The sequence below is a fragment of the Delphinus delphis genome, chromosome 8 (genome assembly GCF_949987515.2).
Source record: "Delphinus delphis chromosome 8, mDelDel1.2, whole genome shotgun sequence".
Lineage (NCBI taxonomy): Eukaryota > Metazoa > Chordata > Mammalia > Artiodactyla > Delphinidae > Delphinus > Delphinus delphis.
In genome coordinates, this window is record NC_082690.1 from 97195298 (window position 1) to 97213181 (window position 17884).

The 17884-nt window shown below is 50.9% G+C and overlaps 1 protein-coding gene across 1 annotated transcript in view; it reads right to left on the bottom strand.

The window, feature by feature from the left end:
- Window positions 1-16334, bottom strand: part of LRP4 (LDL receptor related protein 4) — a 52683-nt gene extending 36349 nt beyond the window's left edge. Inside the window, exons 1-7 of the mRNA XM_060018809.1 lie at window positions 16148-16334; window positions 3428-3574; window positions 2167-2283; window positions 1615-1728; window positions 1142-1258; window positions 678-806; window positions 322-441 (exon numbers count right to left, since the gene is read on the bottom strand). Of these exons, the coding sequence (XP_059874792.1) occupies window positions 322-441; window positions 678-806; window positions 1142-1258; window positions 1615-1728; window positions 2167-2283; window positions 3428-3574; window positions 16148-16199 (796 nt within the window). The 5' untranslated portion in view covers window positions 16200-16334. The remainder of the gene's footprint in view (window positions 1-321; window positions 442-677; window positions 807-1141; window positions 1259-1614; window positions 1729-2166; window positions 2284-3427; window positions 3575-16147) is intronic.
- Between the last annotated feature and the right edge of the window lie 1550 nt (window positions 16335-17884).

A 17884-nucleotide genomic window follows, 5' to 3' on the forward strand; every position in this document is an offset into this window, starting at 1 on the left:
TGCCAGCACCCACGCCACTCTTCTTGACAGCAGTGTCACAGCTGGTCTATATGGCATCTCTGTGGGAAATGGAAAAAGGTGCCTTTTCCTCAAGACACTTTACTGCCATCTGCTGGAAACTGCCATGATGACTATATAAATCTACAGAATCAAGGAAGATATGTCTACTGTGGGACTGGCATCCTTTGCACCTGGCACCTCTGGGCCATGCCCAACCTACACGACTGTACATGGTGGTCCTGTCCTAACTGTCTTCAAGCTTTGCCGGTGGTGGCCTCTCTCTACTTCCAGCCCAGGCCGTCGGCACCGCCCCCCACTCACTGCAGTTGCGCTCATCAGATTGGTCATCACAGTCCGCGTCGCCATCACAGCGCCAGCCCGCGTTTATGCACAGGCCACTGTCACACATGAACTCCCCAGAGCGGCAGGGCTGGTGGGAGGCTGCGGAAACACGATAGGCTTCTGTCTCTAGCTAGTCCCTGCACCCAGTGTCCCATGGCAGACCAGAAAGCCACAGCCCCAGCACCCAGGCTCTTCTATCTTTGCTCAGTAGGGACCAGGGAAACCAGAAGCTTGTCCCCTGAGCTCCTGACCCAGGTGGCACCTGTGCCTTGCCACCCCAGGAGTTCCTCCCAGCCTGGCCTCCCCTCCCCCACCCAGCTGGCCAGAGCACTCACAGCAGTCAGACTCGTCCGACCAGTCTCCGCAGTCATCATCACCATCGCAGTGGTAGATATCGAGGATGCAGCGGCCGTAGGCACACTGAAACTCCTCCAGGTTGCAGGGGGGCACTGGCACTGCCGAGGCTGGAAGGAGGGCAGGGGCGAGGAGGGGAATACACTCAGTCCTGGACAGAGGAGAGGGGCCCTGACTCCTCAAAGGAGCAAGATGCTCAGACAAAGAAACCAGGTTTCATTTGGGATGGCCCTTATAGACTCCCATATTCTGGTGGACCAAAGGGAGACCTCCCTTCCCACCTGGGGAACCTGTTCCCTCCCTGGCTCAACCTAGGAGGAGCCGCTTCTTAAGAACCCACACTCCTTGCCCACTGTTCATGCACTCCTCAGCCTGGCCCTCAGCCCATGGCATGGAGCCCTCTGCCCCATCCCAGCCCAAGAGCCTGAGTTCTGGGGCCACTCACGACAGCTCTCCTCGTCAGAGCCATCTTTGCAGTCAGTGTCACCATCGCAGTACCAGTGCTCAGCGATACAGCTTCCATCGCTGCAGCGGAATTCCTTGTCGGAGCACTTGCGCATGTCTGGGGGGACGCAATGGGACAACAATCCTGCAGGAGCCCCACCGGCAACCCTCCTGCAATCCTCCCTGACTCCCATCCTCACTGCCCCTGGGAGTCTGACCCAGGCCCTGCAAGACACCACAGATTCGGTGCAGACTCCCAAGGGGAAAGCCGAAGCCCTGGAGAGACTGGGCCTCAGGCTCCTATTCTGTGGTTCCTGGGGGGTCTGGCTGCTCTGCCCCTCCTGCTCTCCTCCAGCTGCTCCAGGCACCTGGGCAGTTCAAGGTTCGGGCAGTGCTAGAGCCCCTGCTGCTCTTTCTCCCCATGGCCATGCCATCCACCAGCCACCCCGCCTGCCTCCCTGGAGCCCCGCTCACCACACTGCTCATCGCTGTTGTCACCACAGTCGTTGTCACCATCGCAGTGCCACAGGCTCCGGATGCAGTAGCCATTCTGGCAGGGGAACTCGTCTTCCTCACACTCCCGCGGGGCTGTGGGCACAGAGCGGTCAGGCTGCTACAGGCAGTGGAGCCAGCGCCTGGGAGCCCAGCAGAAAGCCTTGCAGAGCAGAGCAGGCAAGCAGCTCGGATGCTTCCCAAGGGAGCCTAGGAGGTGGCTGTCTCCGGGGGCTTATCTGACCAAGAGAAGAGGTGGAAGGACAAGAGCCAAAGACCACGGGCTGGGGCATCATTTTCAAGTCTTTATTGAATTTGTTGCAATACTGCTTCTGTTTTATGTTTTGGTTTTTTTGGCCGCGAGGCATGTGGGATCTTAGCTCCCCGACCATGGATTGAACCTGTACCCCCTGCATTGGAAGGCCAAGTATCTACCTCTGGACTGCCAGGGAAGCCCCTGTGGCATCATTCTCTGATTGAAAATTGTTTCCCAGCAGAGCTTGATGGAACCTGCCCAGTCCCGCCAGCACTCACGACAGTCCTGCTCATCCGAGTCGTCCTCACAGTCGTTGTCCCCGTCACACACCCAGGAGCGGCGGATGCACTTGCCATTGTCACAGTGAAAGTCAAGAGGGGAGCAGGTGGGTAGCACTGAGTCCCCGCAAAAGAAGGGAAACGAGTGTCAGTCTGGTGCACTTACTCAGGCAGGCTCAACCGGGCCAGAAATCCTTTGGTAACTCCCTGTCTGAATTACAGTCCTTCCTCACAGACTCCTACGCCTGCCCCCAGCTGATGGAGAACCAAGCAGAAACAGCAGTTAAGAAGCCAGAGCTTTCTCAGGGAGTGGTGGTCAGGGATTCAGAAGGCAGGAGAGCCCAAGGAGCTCAAAACCACTAGGAGAGCAGTTAAGGAAAACATGAAAAGACAAACAAAAGTATTTTTCCCCATTTCCTCTTATCAAATGAGGATTGACACACCTGGGCTCAATTTCAAGTTCGAGAACTCATCACTTATCACACAAACCAGTTACCCTCTCTGAGCTACAGGTTCTTTGACTGTACAATGGGGATAATTATAATTGACTCAGCGAGGTCTTTTGACACCTCCAAAGTGCTACATGAAAGTGAGCCACTTACCATCATCACAATTAGCTAAACTGGTTAGGGTTAATAACGTCCGGGTTGTAGCTTCACTCTTCTGAGACTAATTAGCCTCCCTCAGATATAGGTACTGCAGGGTGGAGACTGCACCCCTGAATCCAGACAAGTAACTGGCTCAGGGGTAATATTACTACATATCCAAGACAGGATACCCTAGCCTGTTGTGCATGTTACGACACTAGGGGAAAGGGGAGATTTCATGAGAATATGTGATTTCTTACAGAGTTTATGTTATTTGAAAAGGTGTGATTACAAAGAATACCAACATAAGAAACACAGAAATCCTCGGCATCCACGTATAGTATGCACATTTTAAAATGCACAAATATGCAATAGATACACACATTCACATAAATACAGAGAGATCTATTTAATTAAAGAGACCACCTGTAATTTCAAATGTTTTCTCCTGTACTTGTTTCAAAGTTTGTTTTATTGGCCATACATGCATGGAAATATGGGAGGGCTGAAGCCATATATATTGTGAAGAAACCACCCATCTGTTAATATCTGTCACCCTCGAGAGAGTCCAACTTTGAGTCTGACACAGCTGATGCACAGAACACGCCATCACACCTGTCCTTGCTCCCTCACACCTTCTACCACTTCCCAGCGTCCCATGGGGAGGTTCTTACTACATCCGTCCTCATCGCTGTGGTCCCCGCAGTCGTTGTCTCCATCACATTGCCACTGGGCGGGGATGCAGGTACACTCGCCGAGGGCACTCACTGCACACGTGAAGTGGCTCCGACCACAAGCACACTCAGGGCTGCTGGCTAGGCCTGGGAAGAGGGAAGAGGCACCAGTGAGGGCTCAGCTCCCACGCAACCAAAGCCCATTCCAGGGGGGCAAGGTAGAGGAGCCAAGTCTAGGAGCACCGTCACCTAGGAGGCCACAGTGATGCTGCAGGGAGGTGTGGACCATATAATCGTGCCTTCTCCCTCCTCCAAGGCACAAATGGTCAAGAAGATACCCTCTGACTTTGGGCTCACAAACAGTCCAGTATCCCTTCTATGACAGGGTTTTTTTGCACACACCCCCAAAGGCCTAGGGACAAATGATGCCACCTAGAGGGCTGGTGGTCTTGAGGAAGGGGAGCCAGGGACAGCATGGGCGACGTAGAAAGGTTTCCATATCCTTCCCTCCAAAAGTAGGTGGAGTTATGGATGCCTTTGCCTCTATCCAGGACCAGGACATTGGCCAGGGAGAATAAGAAATAAGAGCGGAATTAAAATGCTGGAGCCCCTTTAGGGATAAGAAATCACACGAGGGAGCAGGGAGCAACAGGCGCTGCTGTGAGTCCCTGAGTTAGAACTCGCTTTAAGGAGGGTGACCAGGAGAAGCGGGACCGGGAAACCAGGCTGCCTCAGGGCAGAGCGACTGGGACCAGTCAAGGCCTTCTGGTCTGCGGGACCGGCCACAGCCTGGAGGAAGGATGGCAGAAGCAGCCCCTCCCGGAGCCTCCGCAGCACGCAGCTAGGCTTCCCTATTGAGCATCCAGCTATCTGCCTGGCCAAGTCCCATGACCGGCTGCTGTGCCCCCTCCCCAGCGTGCCCAGCAGGATGCCCTGGGATGGCGTGTGAATGGCTCGGTGCCCCCGCTCCAGCCTCAGCTGGAACAAAGGGTTCTGCCAGGGTCACCCTCCCCCCTCCCAGCATTCATCTAACCCGCTGGGCTGCTGCAGCTGGGAAAGAAGGGGGTCACCTCTCCCTTGCTCATCTCCTCCGCTTGCTTTCTCCTCCCTTTCCTCCCCTCAGCTGGGCCTTGCCCTCAGGCTGGGCTGGAACAGGGAAGGAGTCAGCTCCCGAATTGCCATCCCGCTTCCTTTCCTATTTACAGGGCCCAGCTTCTCTCTCGGCTCATCTCCTTGACTACATCCTCACCTTGTATTATATTACTCAAGCCAGCTTAGGGTTTAGGGCCCAGAATGAAAGGGTGGACTGTTATTCCCACCAAAAGCAAAAGGGGAGCCAAAGACCCCTCCCTCTCCACTTCAACCCCAAGGATAAGTGTAAGCATAAAGCAAGGGCCCCTAACCTGCAAATGGATGGGAGGGACGGCCAACCTTTGGTATCTGTGAACCCCTGAAATGACAGGCAAAGTGTACGTTTCTGGAGTGAAGGACCACAGCTTTCACCCAATCTTCAACTGAGGCCTTGCCCTCCCCCTCCACATGCTAAGGGAATCAGCTGCCCTAGAAAAGATGCAGGATTTCCTGCAGAAGCCACGGGAATCCATCTGAAAGGAGCAGCATCTCTATACCTCATAGGAAGGCCCCACTCCAAGCCCAGCACTCCTGTCTCTCCAGATCTCTCTGCAAGTACAGGACAGAGGATTCTTCCCAGGGAAGCACTGAAGACCCAGTCCCATCCTCTTGGGCCTGTTCTGAGAGCACTGAGAAGGGATGAGGGCTTTTTTCACTCAGACCCTGGGCACCAGAGCCTGAGGAACTTTTGTAAGTTTGACCAGCTCATCACAGCGATAGGCACTGCTTTAGGGAACTCTGGCTGGGATGAAAGAGCAATGACTAAGTGTTCCAGAGCACTCCATGCCATGGGGCTCACCACCAACACGCTGACCTCTTTCTCGGGGAAGAATGGTGAAGAGGAAGAATAAGGCTAAGAATAAAGCTAAAAGTCATCCCAATGAGGGATGATTTTTCTCCTTCATTGAAGATTGGCCTCAGTTGAAGATTGGGGGCATTTGGCAATGCATGATGACGTTTTGGTTGTGATTGGTGGTACCGGCAGCATCTAGAGGATAAAGGCCACAGATGCTGCTAAACATCCTACAATGTACAGGGCAGGCGCCCACCACAAAGAAGTTATCCAGCCTGGAATGTCAACGGAGGTTGAGAAATGCTGCTAGCCACGCACAGCAGGGAGCGGGGCCACACCAAGGAGGAGATCAGGGTAAGGGGGTGACAAGAATGGAGAGGAAGAGGGGGCACTGGGGGGAGAGGAGGAGGAAGCACTGGACCTGGAGCACACAGAGCTGGGTCCCACTGACCAGCTGTGCCCCCTTGTACGAATCCCATAGCCCCTTAGCCTGTTTCCTTGTGTGTAAAAAAAGCCGCAAGGGTTGGACATGAAGATAAATGTGAAAGAGGCTAACCTCCTGCCTGGGAACACCAAGGATGCTCCAGAAATGCATGCTGGGGGTGTGCAGGCATGAGGATTTGGGGGCTAGCTTTTTCTGAAAGGCCTTGATTTTAAGAACCTCAGTACGAGGATCAGGAGATCAAGGACAGCAGCATTTCAGGCTGCATGCAAGTCAAAAGGAATCCACAAGGTAAAAGCGGAGCCTTCAGGGTTTTGTTTAGCCTCCCCCCCGGCCCCCTTTTGGCTGAGTGATAGCAGAAGTCCTGAGTTCCCCCTGCAGACTTCAGGAACAAAGCATTCCATCCAGTGGGCATCAAGTTAGTTGCTGAAGAGTCATGACTTCCTGCATGTCAGAGCAACATCTGAAGGTCAGGCAGCCGGCGACAGGCAAACTCTTGGCTTGGGTGTTCATACAGTAAACAGACACATTATACTCCAAACCCCAGCTCTTCTGGACAACTGCTGCCCCTCTGGGATCCTGGGAGGTGGAATTCTGCCTTTTCACTCAAGTCCTGGCTGTGATCATAAAGGACAGCTTTTAACCCTTCTTAACTAAAAGAATGGTGAGTGAAGAAAGGATACAAATGACTGCGGGTGGCAAAACGCGGACTTCATTTTAAGAAGTGTTCAGTTAGAACACTCAGCTGTGCTTCTGGCCTTGAAAGCTATTTGCCAGCCACGCTGCAAGCTACCGTGGCCTCAAAGGGCATGGAACCTTCAACCTAATGCAATTCAACATGGAAAAGACCTCCTCCCAAAGTGTTCACTATCCCTGATCATCAAGTTATTCAGTTTTTAGGATACATGGTAATGTGCTCATAGGGCCTTCCTGGGAGGTTAACCAAAATCTCAGCCATCTGACCACTTTCTCACTGCTTTCTTCGGAAGGAAAGCAGGGAAATGCCCATCTGCTGACACTACCAGACACAGTGTAATACGTGAGAGAACACAGATTCTTGAGTCAGAGAGGCTGGAGTTCAAGTCCTGGTTCTACACTAACTCTACAGCATTGAGCAAGTTAGTTAATGCCTCTGAGTCTCAGTTTCCTCATCCATAAAATGGGAATAACAACAGTTCTACCACAAAGGGTTTTGTAAAGATTAAATAATCCATGTAGACTGCTTAGCGCAGGGCTGGCACACAGCAAAAGCTTCATAAAAATGCAGCCATCATTTACTGAGTACTTACCATGTGCCCTCCAAATACTTTTCTAAGTGCTTTTCTTATGCCACATCACTGAATGCTCTCAACAACCCTGGGAAGTGGCACTGTTATTATTATCACCACCTTACCGTTGAGGACACTGAGACACAGGGAGGGGAAGTCTGTTGACAGGTCACACAGATACTAAGGGTTGGAGCCAGCATTCACACACAGGCAGGTCAATTCCAGATCCTCTGCTCTTAATCTCTTCATGAATACTGCCTCCTAATAAGTGGTATTGCTATTATGAGAATTTCCAATACCCTGAGATCAAAAAAGGGGATTTATAACACTGGGATTTGGGGGTCCTTTCTGCATTCTGGATTGGCAAATGTGCGGTGAGTTTATGGATCTCAAGCAGTGACCTCTCCTTCTGGCTACTGCTGAGGCTAAAGGCCAATTTCCCTTGCCCTAAGGTAAAGTAGTAAAGCAAGGAGAGTATGGAACCCTAGCCCTTCGAAAGAGTGCCTCGGTACTGTGTGGGTCCAGAAAAGGGCAGGGCTTTAGACAACAAATGATTATGTTTTGCAGTTTTTCTTGACAGTTTGCAAGCTACGTCTGCATACACACTTGCGTTCTCATTTAATCATTACAGGACTACCCATTTAATTGGTAAGATCACCTACTTTGGCCCAGGTCATGGGGTGAGTAGGAGAGCCAGGATGGCAGCCCCATTCGGACCCTTAGACCAATATTCTTCTCTTAATATGATCTCAGAATCTGGACTTTCAATAAAGCTTCCCACTGATGCACACTCAAGTTAGAGAGGCACTGCTGGGAATTCCCCTGGCTGTCCAATGGTTAGGACTCTGTGCTCTCACTGCTGAGGGCCCAGATTCGATCCCTGGTCAGGGAACCAAAATCCCACAAGTCATGAGGCACAGGCAAAAAAAAAAAAAAAAAAAAAAAAAGAGAGGCACTGCTCCCGATCGCCCCACAGAAAGCTCAGCTCAAGGTGGACCACACCTGTCACTTGGAGGCCCAAGGTGTACAGTGACTATACACAGCTACAGAGCAGCTTTTTCAAGTTGAACCAGAAATGAGAAGGCTTAAGGGGTGTTCTGTGAGTGTTGGGATATGACAGCTACCCCAACGTGGAAGGGATTACAATGGGAAAGGGAGGAATCATCACTCATATAAGTGAAGGATGTTTTATTTCATAACATACCAAAGCTCTCTTCTCTTCTCCTAACAACTGGCAGCAACGGTGAAGATATAAACCTTATTTAATGAGGATAAGTTATTTGGAATGACTTTGAACTACATCCAGGCCAATCAAGGGACCAATCCACTGATTTCAGCTCCTTGGGCAGCTTACTCAGTAGGCGTCTCTCACTGAAAGGGAAGTCCATGCAGCAAGACAAGACTAACACAACTGAAAGGGGTGACAGCCAAAAGCCATATGGAAATGGATCTAGTCTCACCCAAGAGATACCTGCAGTCTGGAGAGACTTGGGTAGCTATACAGCCACTGTTTGAGGGGACAGAGCCTGCACAGAAAACATTGGAACCAACACCAAACAAGGTAAATGGCTGGCAGTAGAAGGAGGCCAGAACATGAACCCTTTCTTGATGCTGCCCCACCTGGACCCACAAAGCCCCAGCTGAATTGAAAGCCCCTGCTGTGTGCCCCAGAGGCCCTTGGTGTCTCCTCTTACGGTAGCATTTAGCTCACTGTGGGACCATTGTTCACTTACTAGACCAGAAGCCTCTTGATGGTTGGAATTGTATGATACAGAGCTTTGTATTCAGTGCACAGTTCAGTGATTGGTATGTAGTGATGATCAATATAAGTTTGTGAAACGAATGAATGACACATTCCATTAGAATCTTGTGACAGTTGGGAGTCATAGGAAAAGAGAAGCCCAGAATATGAGAAATAAAAGTGGTTATTTCCTACCTACCCTATACTCAAGAAAACAGGAATCTTCTTTTTAAGGTGGCTTCCTAGTTCTATCCAGCTTAAGTTCACTCCTTTCTCCAACAAGAGTTCCTTTCACTGGCTGTATTATCAAGCTGTGACACTGACATGCCGTGACTCTCCTTATTTCTGTCCCTAGATCCCTAGAGGCCAGCCTTACCTGGTTTGAAAATCTATCTGATAAAGTCTTCTCCTAGTGGGCCCCCTCTAAAGTGATACCATAAATCACATGATTATTGGTCCCAACAAGGTCAGCCTTCTCTTGCCACTTTTAAACACAGAAAAGAAGTCCTTAATGGTCAGCTTCCAAAGTTATGAGGCAGAAGAGCATAGTGTTAAGAACATGGAAACAAAACTAAGCTAATTCCTGGCCATTGGACCAGGTATAATCTCTTTATACCTTAGTTTTTCATCTGGAAAATTGAGATAATAAGAGCCCCTACCTCCCATGGATATTATGAGAATTGAATTACTTAATTCATAAAAAGCCCTTAGCATAATGCCTGGCATATACTAAGCTCTTGATAAATGGTAGCACCTACTATTGCTATTATAGAATTTGACTCATCCAGACTGTCTTATCCATCCACCCCATGATTAAGTCCTAATATTTCAGGGCTTGAGATGTCGAAAAATCCAACTGTGCGCCAAGCTGCAGTGCTGTTCCCATGGGTTAAGCTGGTGGCATGAGTGACCACAGGAAGAGGTGGGAGAGAGTCTTGTGGCAAGAGTCCTGCTTTACTGTCCTTCTCTGGGGGAGCTTGAAGTACATGGTATCCTTTATCCTTACCTAATTTATCATCAACCAATTCTTAGGAGGCAAACATAGAAAAGAGCATTTAGAACCTAAATTACAGAGCAATTTAGAAATGGATTAGTTTCCTTTTTTATGAATCGGGGGTAATAATAGTACCTATTTCATAAGGTTGCTGGGAGGTTTAAATGAAATAATACATATAAAGTAGCTATTATACATAATACATAAGCAGCTATTATTGTTGTTGTTGTTGTTGTTATTAACCCCATCATCTTCATCTGTGTCCTCTCTCTCAACCCAGTAACGTAGCTACCTCGCCATACAGGCTTCTTACCCTGCCTAGAAGCTTAGTCAACAGATTTCACAAATCCAACAGGGATTGAATGTGGCTGTGCTCTCTGAGGGGCTGCTCAAAGTACTGTTTCCTCTCCCCTTACATCTCAAAACCCAAGGTCCACAGAGTAACATGTGGCTTCAGGGAGCAACAAACCATATCTCCCCTTCTGGGAGCTTTTTTAAGCCTCACTCCATCAAGAAGCACCTGAAAGGTAATTCTCATAAAGAATTATGAGAATTGGGATTCCCTGAGACGATGAAGACCGAAAACACAGAGGAGAGGGCAATCTAAGATAAAATACAGACAGTCCCGACCAAGACATTCTGGTATAGCTTAGATACAGAAGATTCTATGCTAAGAGGCAGTATGGATTAGAGAGTTAACAGTTTAGGCTCTGGGTTCAAATCCTAGGTCAGTTACTCACTAGCTGTGTGATAGCAAATGGCCTAAGCCTTAGTTTCCCATCTGTAAGACAGGAATCTAACAGAATCTACCTTATAAGGATACGGTGAGGAGTAAATGTGATAAAACACGCTAACACCTGGAGCGCCAGCAATACAGCAAAAGACTCACAAATGTGAAATGCCCCAGAGATACCTTTGTAATTTCTAGACCACACGTCCCCAGCTTGTTGGGCAAAAATGGTCACCAGAGATCACTCCCAGAGGAGCAGAAATTCTCATTTGGGGGAGGTATATTTTAAAGTCATTCACTTTTACTGCTTCTCTGAACCTGTGGTTGAAATTTCTCACTTCAACTGACAGTGAGTGTGGCAGGGGAGTGGAAAAAGGAGGGAAATCCCCTTTCTTATTTACTAGGCTTATGGATATTAGAAGCTGGCATCTGTATTTGGTTTCCAGAAGGCTGTAGTCCCTAACAGTGAAACTATCTCTTGTCCTCATCCATGCCACGGTGACAGTCGGGTTCCCAAGGCTGGGGCCAACGAAGGGAACATTTGGAGCATTTCCCCCCCACCCCTGCCCTGCAGGCCAGGCAGGAAGCGGAGCTGCAGAGCGAGGAGAGATCACTGGAGGTGCTTCCAACCTCAAAGCTTCTTTATTTCACGTGCTAATCAGGTGTTTCTCCCAATACCCTAATCTGTACCTGCCTGGCCCTGCACCCAGATGGGACAGGGGGAGGGACCCTCTCCTCCAAAAAGGTGCTGCCTGGAGCCAGGAGCTTCCCGGCCCCAGAAAACCTCCGGTGATAAATTATGCAGCAGCACCTTTGTGCTGCCTCTCAGCCAGATGGGAGGTTTGCTCCCAGTCTTTTGTTTCCGGCTTTGCTCGCAACTCCGATCCTCCCTGGCTCAGCACAGAGGTGAGGGGGGAGCTCCTGTAGGCCATGTCCGGGCTTGCAGCGAGTCCCGAGTCTCCGGCAAGGCTTTTCCCGGCTGGGGCTCAGGCAGCGCCCTTCCCCTTCTCACTCTAACCTGAATGGGCAGGGGAGCAGAGCATTAGGGAAGCTTGCAGGCAATCCACTCAGCTGTGAGCAAGGATGGGAATGCCTACGTGCCGTGAAAGAATAAAGTTTGCTCAGAAGGGCGTAAGAGGTGCCCAAGGGCACCAAGGATGTTTGCTTCTTGCTAAATCAAAAATGCAGAACAGAAAATGGAGTCAAACGACAGCCAGGGAAGCTAGAGAATCAGCTCTTTTGAACGGCTGCTCTTGGTTATGGTCAACTTTCCACAGCCCCCAAAACCATCACATCTCTGGCACCAACTTAAATGGAAGAAACAAAGAGACAACAGGGGTCAAACTTGGGGGTGGAGGAGCTGGGGGCTGGGTGGGGGGAGGGAGGAGCGAGTCTTGGGCTTGAGACCTGAATCAATTATCCTTGCACGCTGACAGGATTCCTGATTGAAGACAGTAGTCATGAAGGAAGGCAGCTCCCCAACGCCCGGCCCCCAAATTGGGGCAATTACTATCTTATGAGCTCTGGGGCCTGACTCCTTTCCCAGGCCAGTGGGAGGGAGAGCTTGGAATTCTAAACTGTTCCAGCTACAAGAGACCTCAGCCAGCACCTCTCACCCCGGGTCACAGCAACCTTAGGGTGAGATGCCTGGCTGCATCCCTGACCACAATGCTTTTAACAGGGAAGCTCTCAGAGGAAAGCCCCACATCCCAGGCCCTCTCCCAGGAGACCTAAGGCAGAGTGGGCCCCCTAGACTCATGGTATCGCTTAATCTCTTTTTTGAAGTGTGGACAGGATGGAAATATGCTTAGGTTTCATTAGGTTTTCAAGGGGGGAAAGAAAGGGCAAGATCTTTAAAAAAAGAAAGCAAAAAACCAGCTGAAATGAAGGGCTGAGCCTCCATTTTAGCACATGACACTGTAGTATAACTACGGTTGTCTGGTTCCCCGAGTCCAAAGGCAAGAACCGTCTCTAATCCACTTCTGCAAGCATGCTAACAAGCAACTAACATTTACCTAGACCTGTGGTAACAGAGTAGTTGTCAGCTTCTGTGCCGAATGGTTTGAACATACTATTATTTCATTTAATTTTTACAATATCCTCACATGATAATTTATTACTACTCCACCCCCGCCCCCCACTTACAGATATGAACCCCGAAGTTCAGGGTGATAAAGTGTTTTGTACAGGGTCACAAAGATGTGGCGAAGCCAAGATTCAAACCCAGGCCTGCCTCTGCTTCTTGATCACAGAGCTATGTATGCAGTGATTAGATTAGCACTTGACAAATGTGTGTCTGGGGAATGAATGAACAAATGAATGGGTGCAGAGCCCAGTTTAGGGAATGCTCCTGAGTGTGCTGGGGAGAAGGAACTGACCCTGTCAGCTCGAAGCTGGAAGGAGAGAGGCAAGTACAGGCATTCATCAGAGCTATTTATAGGGCCAAAGCCTGGCTCTGCCAGCCAACCAGTTGGCAGGAAGGCTTTCCTGGGATATTGAATCCCACCAGGCTGAGAAGGGGAAAAGGTCTTCCAATGCTGAAGCTGAGATGGTAATCCAGACACAGTCTGGGGCCAGATGCCCCATGTCCAGGCAACTGTGACAAAACTCATGGCTAAACTGCGTCAAGGAATGTAGAGACTGTGGCTGGAACAGGCTAACAGACCTAGTCAGCCATGGGCATGGAACTGTCTCGAAATTATGAGATGTGTCCAATCACAAAAAAAGACAAGACTACTTTTTAAAGTAGTCTCCAAAATTCTGTTCCTATTTTGGAAGCCCCTAGGATGAATCTTCTCTTCAAAGGAGAAGCAACATAGCCAGTCTCTCCCATTTTCCTTCTTCTTAGGGATCAAGATTAGCAGTCAATCCATAGAAAGAATGAGAAAGACGTGTAAAATATCCTGTCCTCTGTGATTTCCTGTGTTCTCTGTTGGCCCAGAAAATGGACATGCCCAACGTGCTCTGTATCAGACATGGTCATACTCAGTTCCCTTGCACCTGTCATTCTTAATACCATGTGCCAGTCCCAAAGATGTTATCTGATATGCAACAGGGGACAGAAGAGGAAATCCAAAGTCAGTGACAAGCCAAGCATCTTTCACAAGTCCAGTAAGATCAGGGACAAGGTCAACCAAGCACCATGAAAACACCAGATGGAAAAGAAACCAGTCTCAGCTCCACTCATTTGCACTCATCCTCAGATATAACCCTCTATCTACCAAAGCTTACCTGGAAGAGATCTCTAAGACAAACAGGGTTTCCACTCTTCAAATGGTGGTGGATTGTCTGAGGCCTCACGTCAACCCTCAATAGGCAGATACCCAGGGCTATTACCAGCAATCAAGTTCCCTTCCAAAATCTTTAAGGTTGGAGTATTATATAGGCTCAGGCCAATCCCACAGGCTCTAGGAAAAGCCCCAAGTACTAGCAGCATCCAAATAAGCACCTTATATCTTATTGTCTTGAATTCATTCCTAGCGGAGGTCAGATCTGCCTAACCGATCTACTATGACACACTGTCTTCTCCCTGAGCCCCTGGAACATAGTGCGGGATCCTTGTGGTGATATTTTTGGTTGAGCGACTGCTCAGTCTCACTGGTTGATGAACCATGAATCTGTCCCCTCCAAGCCTCTGAGGATGGCTCAGCATCAGGCCAGGCGAAGTTTAGATCTTGGTGCCATGGAGTGTCCTTATTCACATGCACAGAAAGCCTGCCATGCTTAGAAGTTTCCATTAAATATTTTGTCCTTAAAAAGAACCCAAATAGTTACCCAGAACCCTCCCAACCTTCTTCTGTGAAGCATAAAATATACATAATTTTCTACCCCCGTTCTCAATGCAGATGTAGTGTTAGGCAATTTTGACAGCTCTGGAGCGATAAAATCCTCTTGGCCAGTCTCAGCCCGGAACGTTCCAGCTCCCCTTTCCCTAGGGCAGAAGGCGACAATCTCCTCTCTGGCTTTGTTGGTATCCGTTTTGGCCCTTTTTTTTTTTCAGTGCCGTGCCATTTCCCTTGATCTTTTTCAAAACTTCCTCCAGGGGGCCGAGAGGAAAGTTCCATCCTCTTCCCTTGCAGCCCGAAGGGGAAAAGCCCCCAAAAAGCATAGCTGTCCCTTTAAGGGGCCCATGCGGTGGGAAGAGCAGCTACATTCCTACCCCAGTAGGGCCGCTGTCCCGACACGCCAGAGAGGCTGCAAATAACCTTCTAGGAGAGAGCTCGGGAGGGGGAGAGCACGGTGCAAAGAGGAACGTGGGTCGCCCAGGCTACTACTCCGAGAGGAAGAGTTAAGAGCTCGGTCGGGTTAGAGTGGGCATGGAAAAAGTCATTTAAAACCCACGGGGAATTTAAATAACAGACAAGAGAACTCTGTTTTGGATTTGGGAGGTAAACACCTTTAAAACAAGTGCTCAGGCATCTCCACGCCCCGCCAGGCAAGTTCCGAAATTTGCATTATTTCCACACGAGCTCCCTTTACGTTAAAGAACTGGCTCAAGGCCGTGGTCTACAGACCCCATTATTCTGAACCCCACCGCCTCATCCCAGCAGCGGGGAGAATGGGAAGATTCGTGTCTCCCCCGGCTGAACAGCGGTGGGTGAATAGGGTTGGGATTCAAAGATCAAAGTTCTTTGATCTTTGGGCACAAACTAGAGGCAGCTGCTAAATCACGGAGTGCACCCACGGTCCTAGCCGGCTGCGGAGAAACAGATTCCACTGGAGCCCTAATCACACACACCAGTTGCGTACCGGTACCAAACAAGTTATTAATAAGGAGCAGATGAAGCAGCAGTCCTGCTGCCATCCCTCCAGCTTCCCCGAGGGCCACCGCGCGGGCCGCGAGGCTGCCTTCTGAGGTTCGGCGATACCCGCCCAGCTATCCCGGCCAGGGCGGATCTGCAGGAGCCTTCCAGCAGTTTCTTCCCTATGTCCCTCCTCTGCCCCTTTTCCAACCCTGTTTCCCCCTCCCCCCCTCCGGGAAGGATCCAGGGCAGGAAGCTGATTGGTCACAACCAGGAGAGGGAACCCAAAACACCACTAAGTGAAGATGCTGCGAGCAGGCAGTGCCCAAGGACCCTCGGCGGGAGCATGGTCCGGGGTCCAAGGAACTGTTCCTCGAGTGGAGGAATCCCCAGAGCTCAAGTATTCAGATTCCTCTGGAGCCTCTCCGCAATCCGCCCGAGACCCCCAGCCCCTGAAAAGAGGGCTATTTACAATTTATGGTTTAGCGACCATCCCTCCCCGCCTCCCTTTCTTCGCCCACATTCATTCGCACCAAAGACACAGAGACCCTGTCTAAACCTGAAAAGGGAAGCACCCCAGCTCTTCAAAGAGCAGCGAGGGAAGGCGAGCGAGCGCCTCGGACCTTCCCCCCAGCCTGGCCCAGACCCGAGCCCGGAGTGCTCCTCCACCGCTGTCCCGTCTCGGACTGGAGGAGTTGTGGGAGCTCCCGGTCCCCTCCCCGGAACACAACCTCTGGGCTCCTGCTTGGAGTGAGGGCGAGGGGTCCCAGGCCCCAGCCTGCGCCGTCCCGCCCTCGGGAGGTGACTCCTGCCGCGGCCGGACCCAGGGAAAAACTTTCCCGCTGGGCCGGTCGGCGTAGGCGCGGCGGCGCCGCTTACCGTGTGCGCAGAGCAGGGCGCCAAGCAGCAGCGCGCCCCACGGTCGCCTCATGGTGCCGCCGCCGGCGCTCCCTGCCGGCCGGGGGTCCCGCCGGCTCCTGCGGGACGGCGCGGCGGAGGGTGTCGACGGAGGGTCCCCTAGGGGAAGCGTCCCGGTCCACGGTGGCGGGCGCGCCCCGCAAGTCTCCCTCCGGCCGCTGCCGCCTCCAGTGCTGCAGAAGCCGAAGCCGCCCCACCAGTGGATCCGGAGGGGGTGTCCCGGGCCCGGCCGCCCCGCCCCGCCCTGCCCCGCCCCCAGCGCCGCAGCCCCCGCCACGGCCACCACGCCTGGTCCCGCCCCCAGCGCCGGCCCGGCCCCTTTCCGCCCTCGGCCCCCGCCCCGCGGTCCCCAGACCCCAGCCGCCGGCGCCTGCAGCGCTGGCCCAGCTCCTCTTCAAGCCGCCCCCACGTTCCTAGCCCTCAAGAGAGCCCCCCTTCACTCTCCCCAGTACTACTGCTTTAAAGTCCTTAACTTAGAAAAGGTTTTATCCTAGCAGCAACTCTCGGATCCCGCTCACTCTAGTTCTGTGCCAGAGAAGTGCACCCAGGCTGACCCAAGTCGCCTGGACGTGACCCCGGCCCCCCTACCGGCCCCAAGTCCAGACTTTATTGATGTCTCAGAATACACAAGGCTTGCTAATGCATAATCCTCTCGGTCTTTATGGACATCAAACAAGGGGCATCGGGGGCCTGGAGTGCTGTGTCTTAACTAGCGTTCTCACTGTCAAAATTCCTTTCCTGAGATTTTCTCCACCCCTCCCCCCACCCCCGCCTAGGCAGCGTTGTTCTAGAGCTAAATAATTCTACGACCTCCCTTTTTCGTTTACTCGTTTCCTGAGGTGGTTGTCTGGGTCCTGTCGCCCCCGCTCGGACGTCCAGAATTGGCCCAGACGTAGTTCCTCCTGGCTGTCTTTGTAAATCAGCGTAGTTAGCCTCTTCACCTTCTTTGACTTTAAGATCCTGGCAAGAAAGGAAGGGGGTAAGGAAGTAAGCCCTCGCTTGCAGTTGTATTCTCTCAGAGACCTCAGCCTCCTCCCAGCTTCAGTCTCTAGGGCCTTCTAGCAATATTTAACCTTTGGGTTAGTACATAAAGTTATAAATTCCTCTCTTGTCTTAGCTTTGTGGCCTACGCCTCTCCCCAGTGCATATTAATAATGTGGATTAATTTTGTTACCACCTGCCATTTTCTAGGTTGAATCTTGTCCTGCTACTTTTGTCCAAGTCCCCAACTTCCTTAGAGTCCTGTATATCGCTTTTCCCTCCAAGCTGGTATGCCAACAGTTTCTGGCTTTGGATCATCTTCAATTTTGTTAAACCACTTTCTTCTCACTAGTAAATAGAATGAGGAAGCCCCAAATGCGCCATGTTAGCTGAGGGGAGAGTAATTTGTTACAGTGCAAAGAGGATATTGGGAGATTTCTCCAATGGATTGGTTGCCATTTCATCCTCGCTCGTCTGCAATTTTTCAAAGGCTTTCACTTCAAATTACCATCTTTGACCAAAGCTAACGTTAACTTTGCAATAGCAAGGAAAAAATGCGTTGTTAACTGCTTCTTAGCCAGTATTTCTCTATTCTGTTTTGCCTAAAATTTTCATGCAGATGAAATGTTGAACTAACGTCACCATGGTAACAAATACCATGAGGCATTTTCTGTGTATGTAGTTCTTTTTGCCGACTGAAGGCGGCAGTCGAGTCAG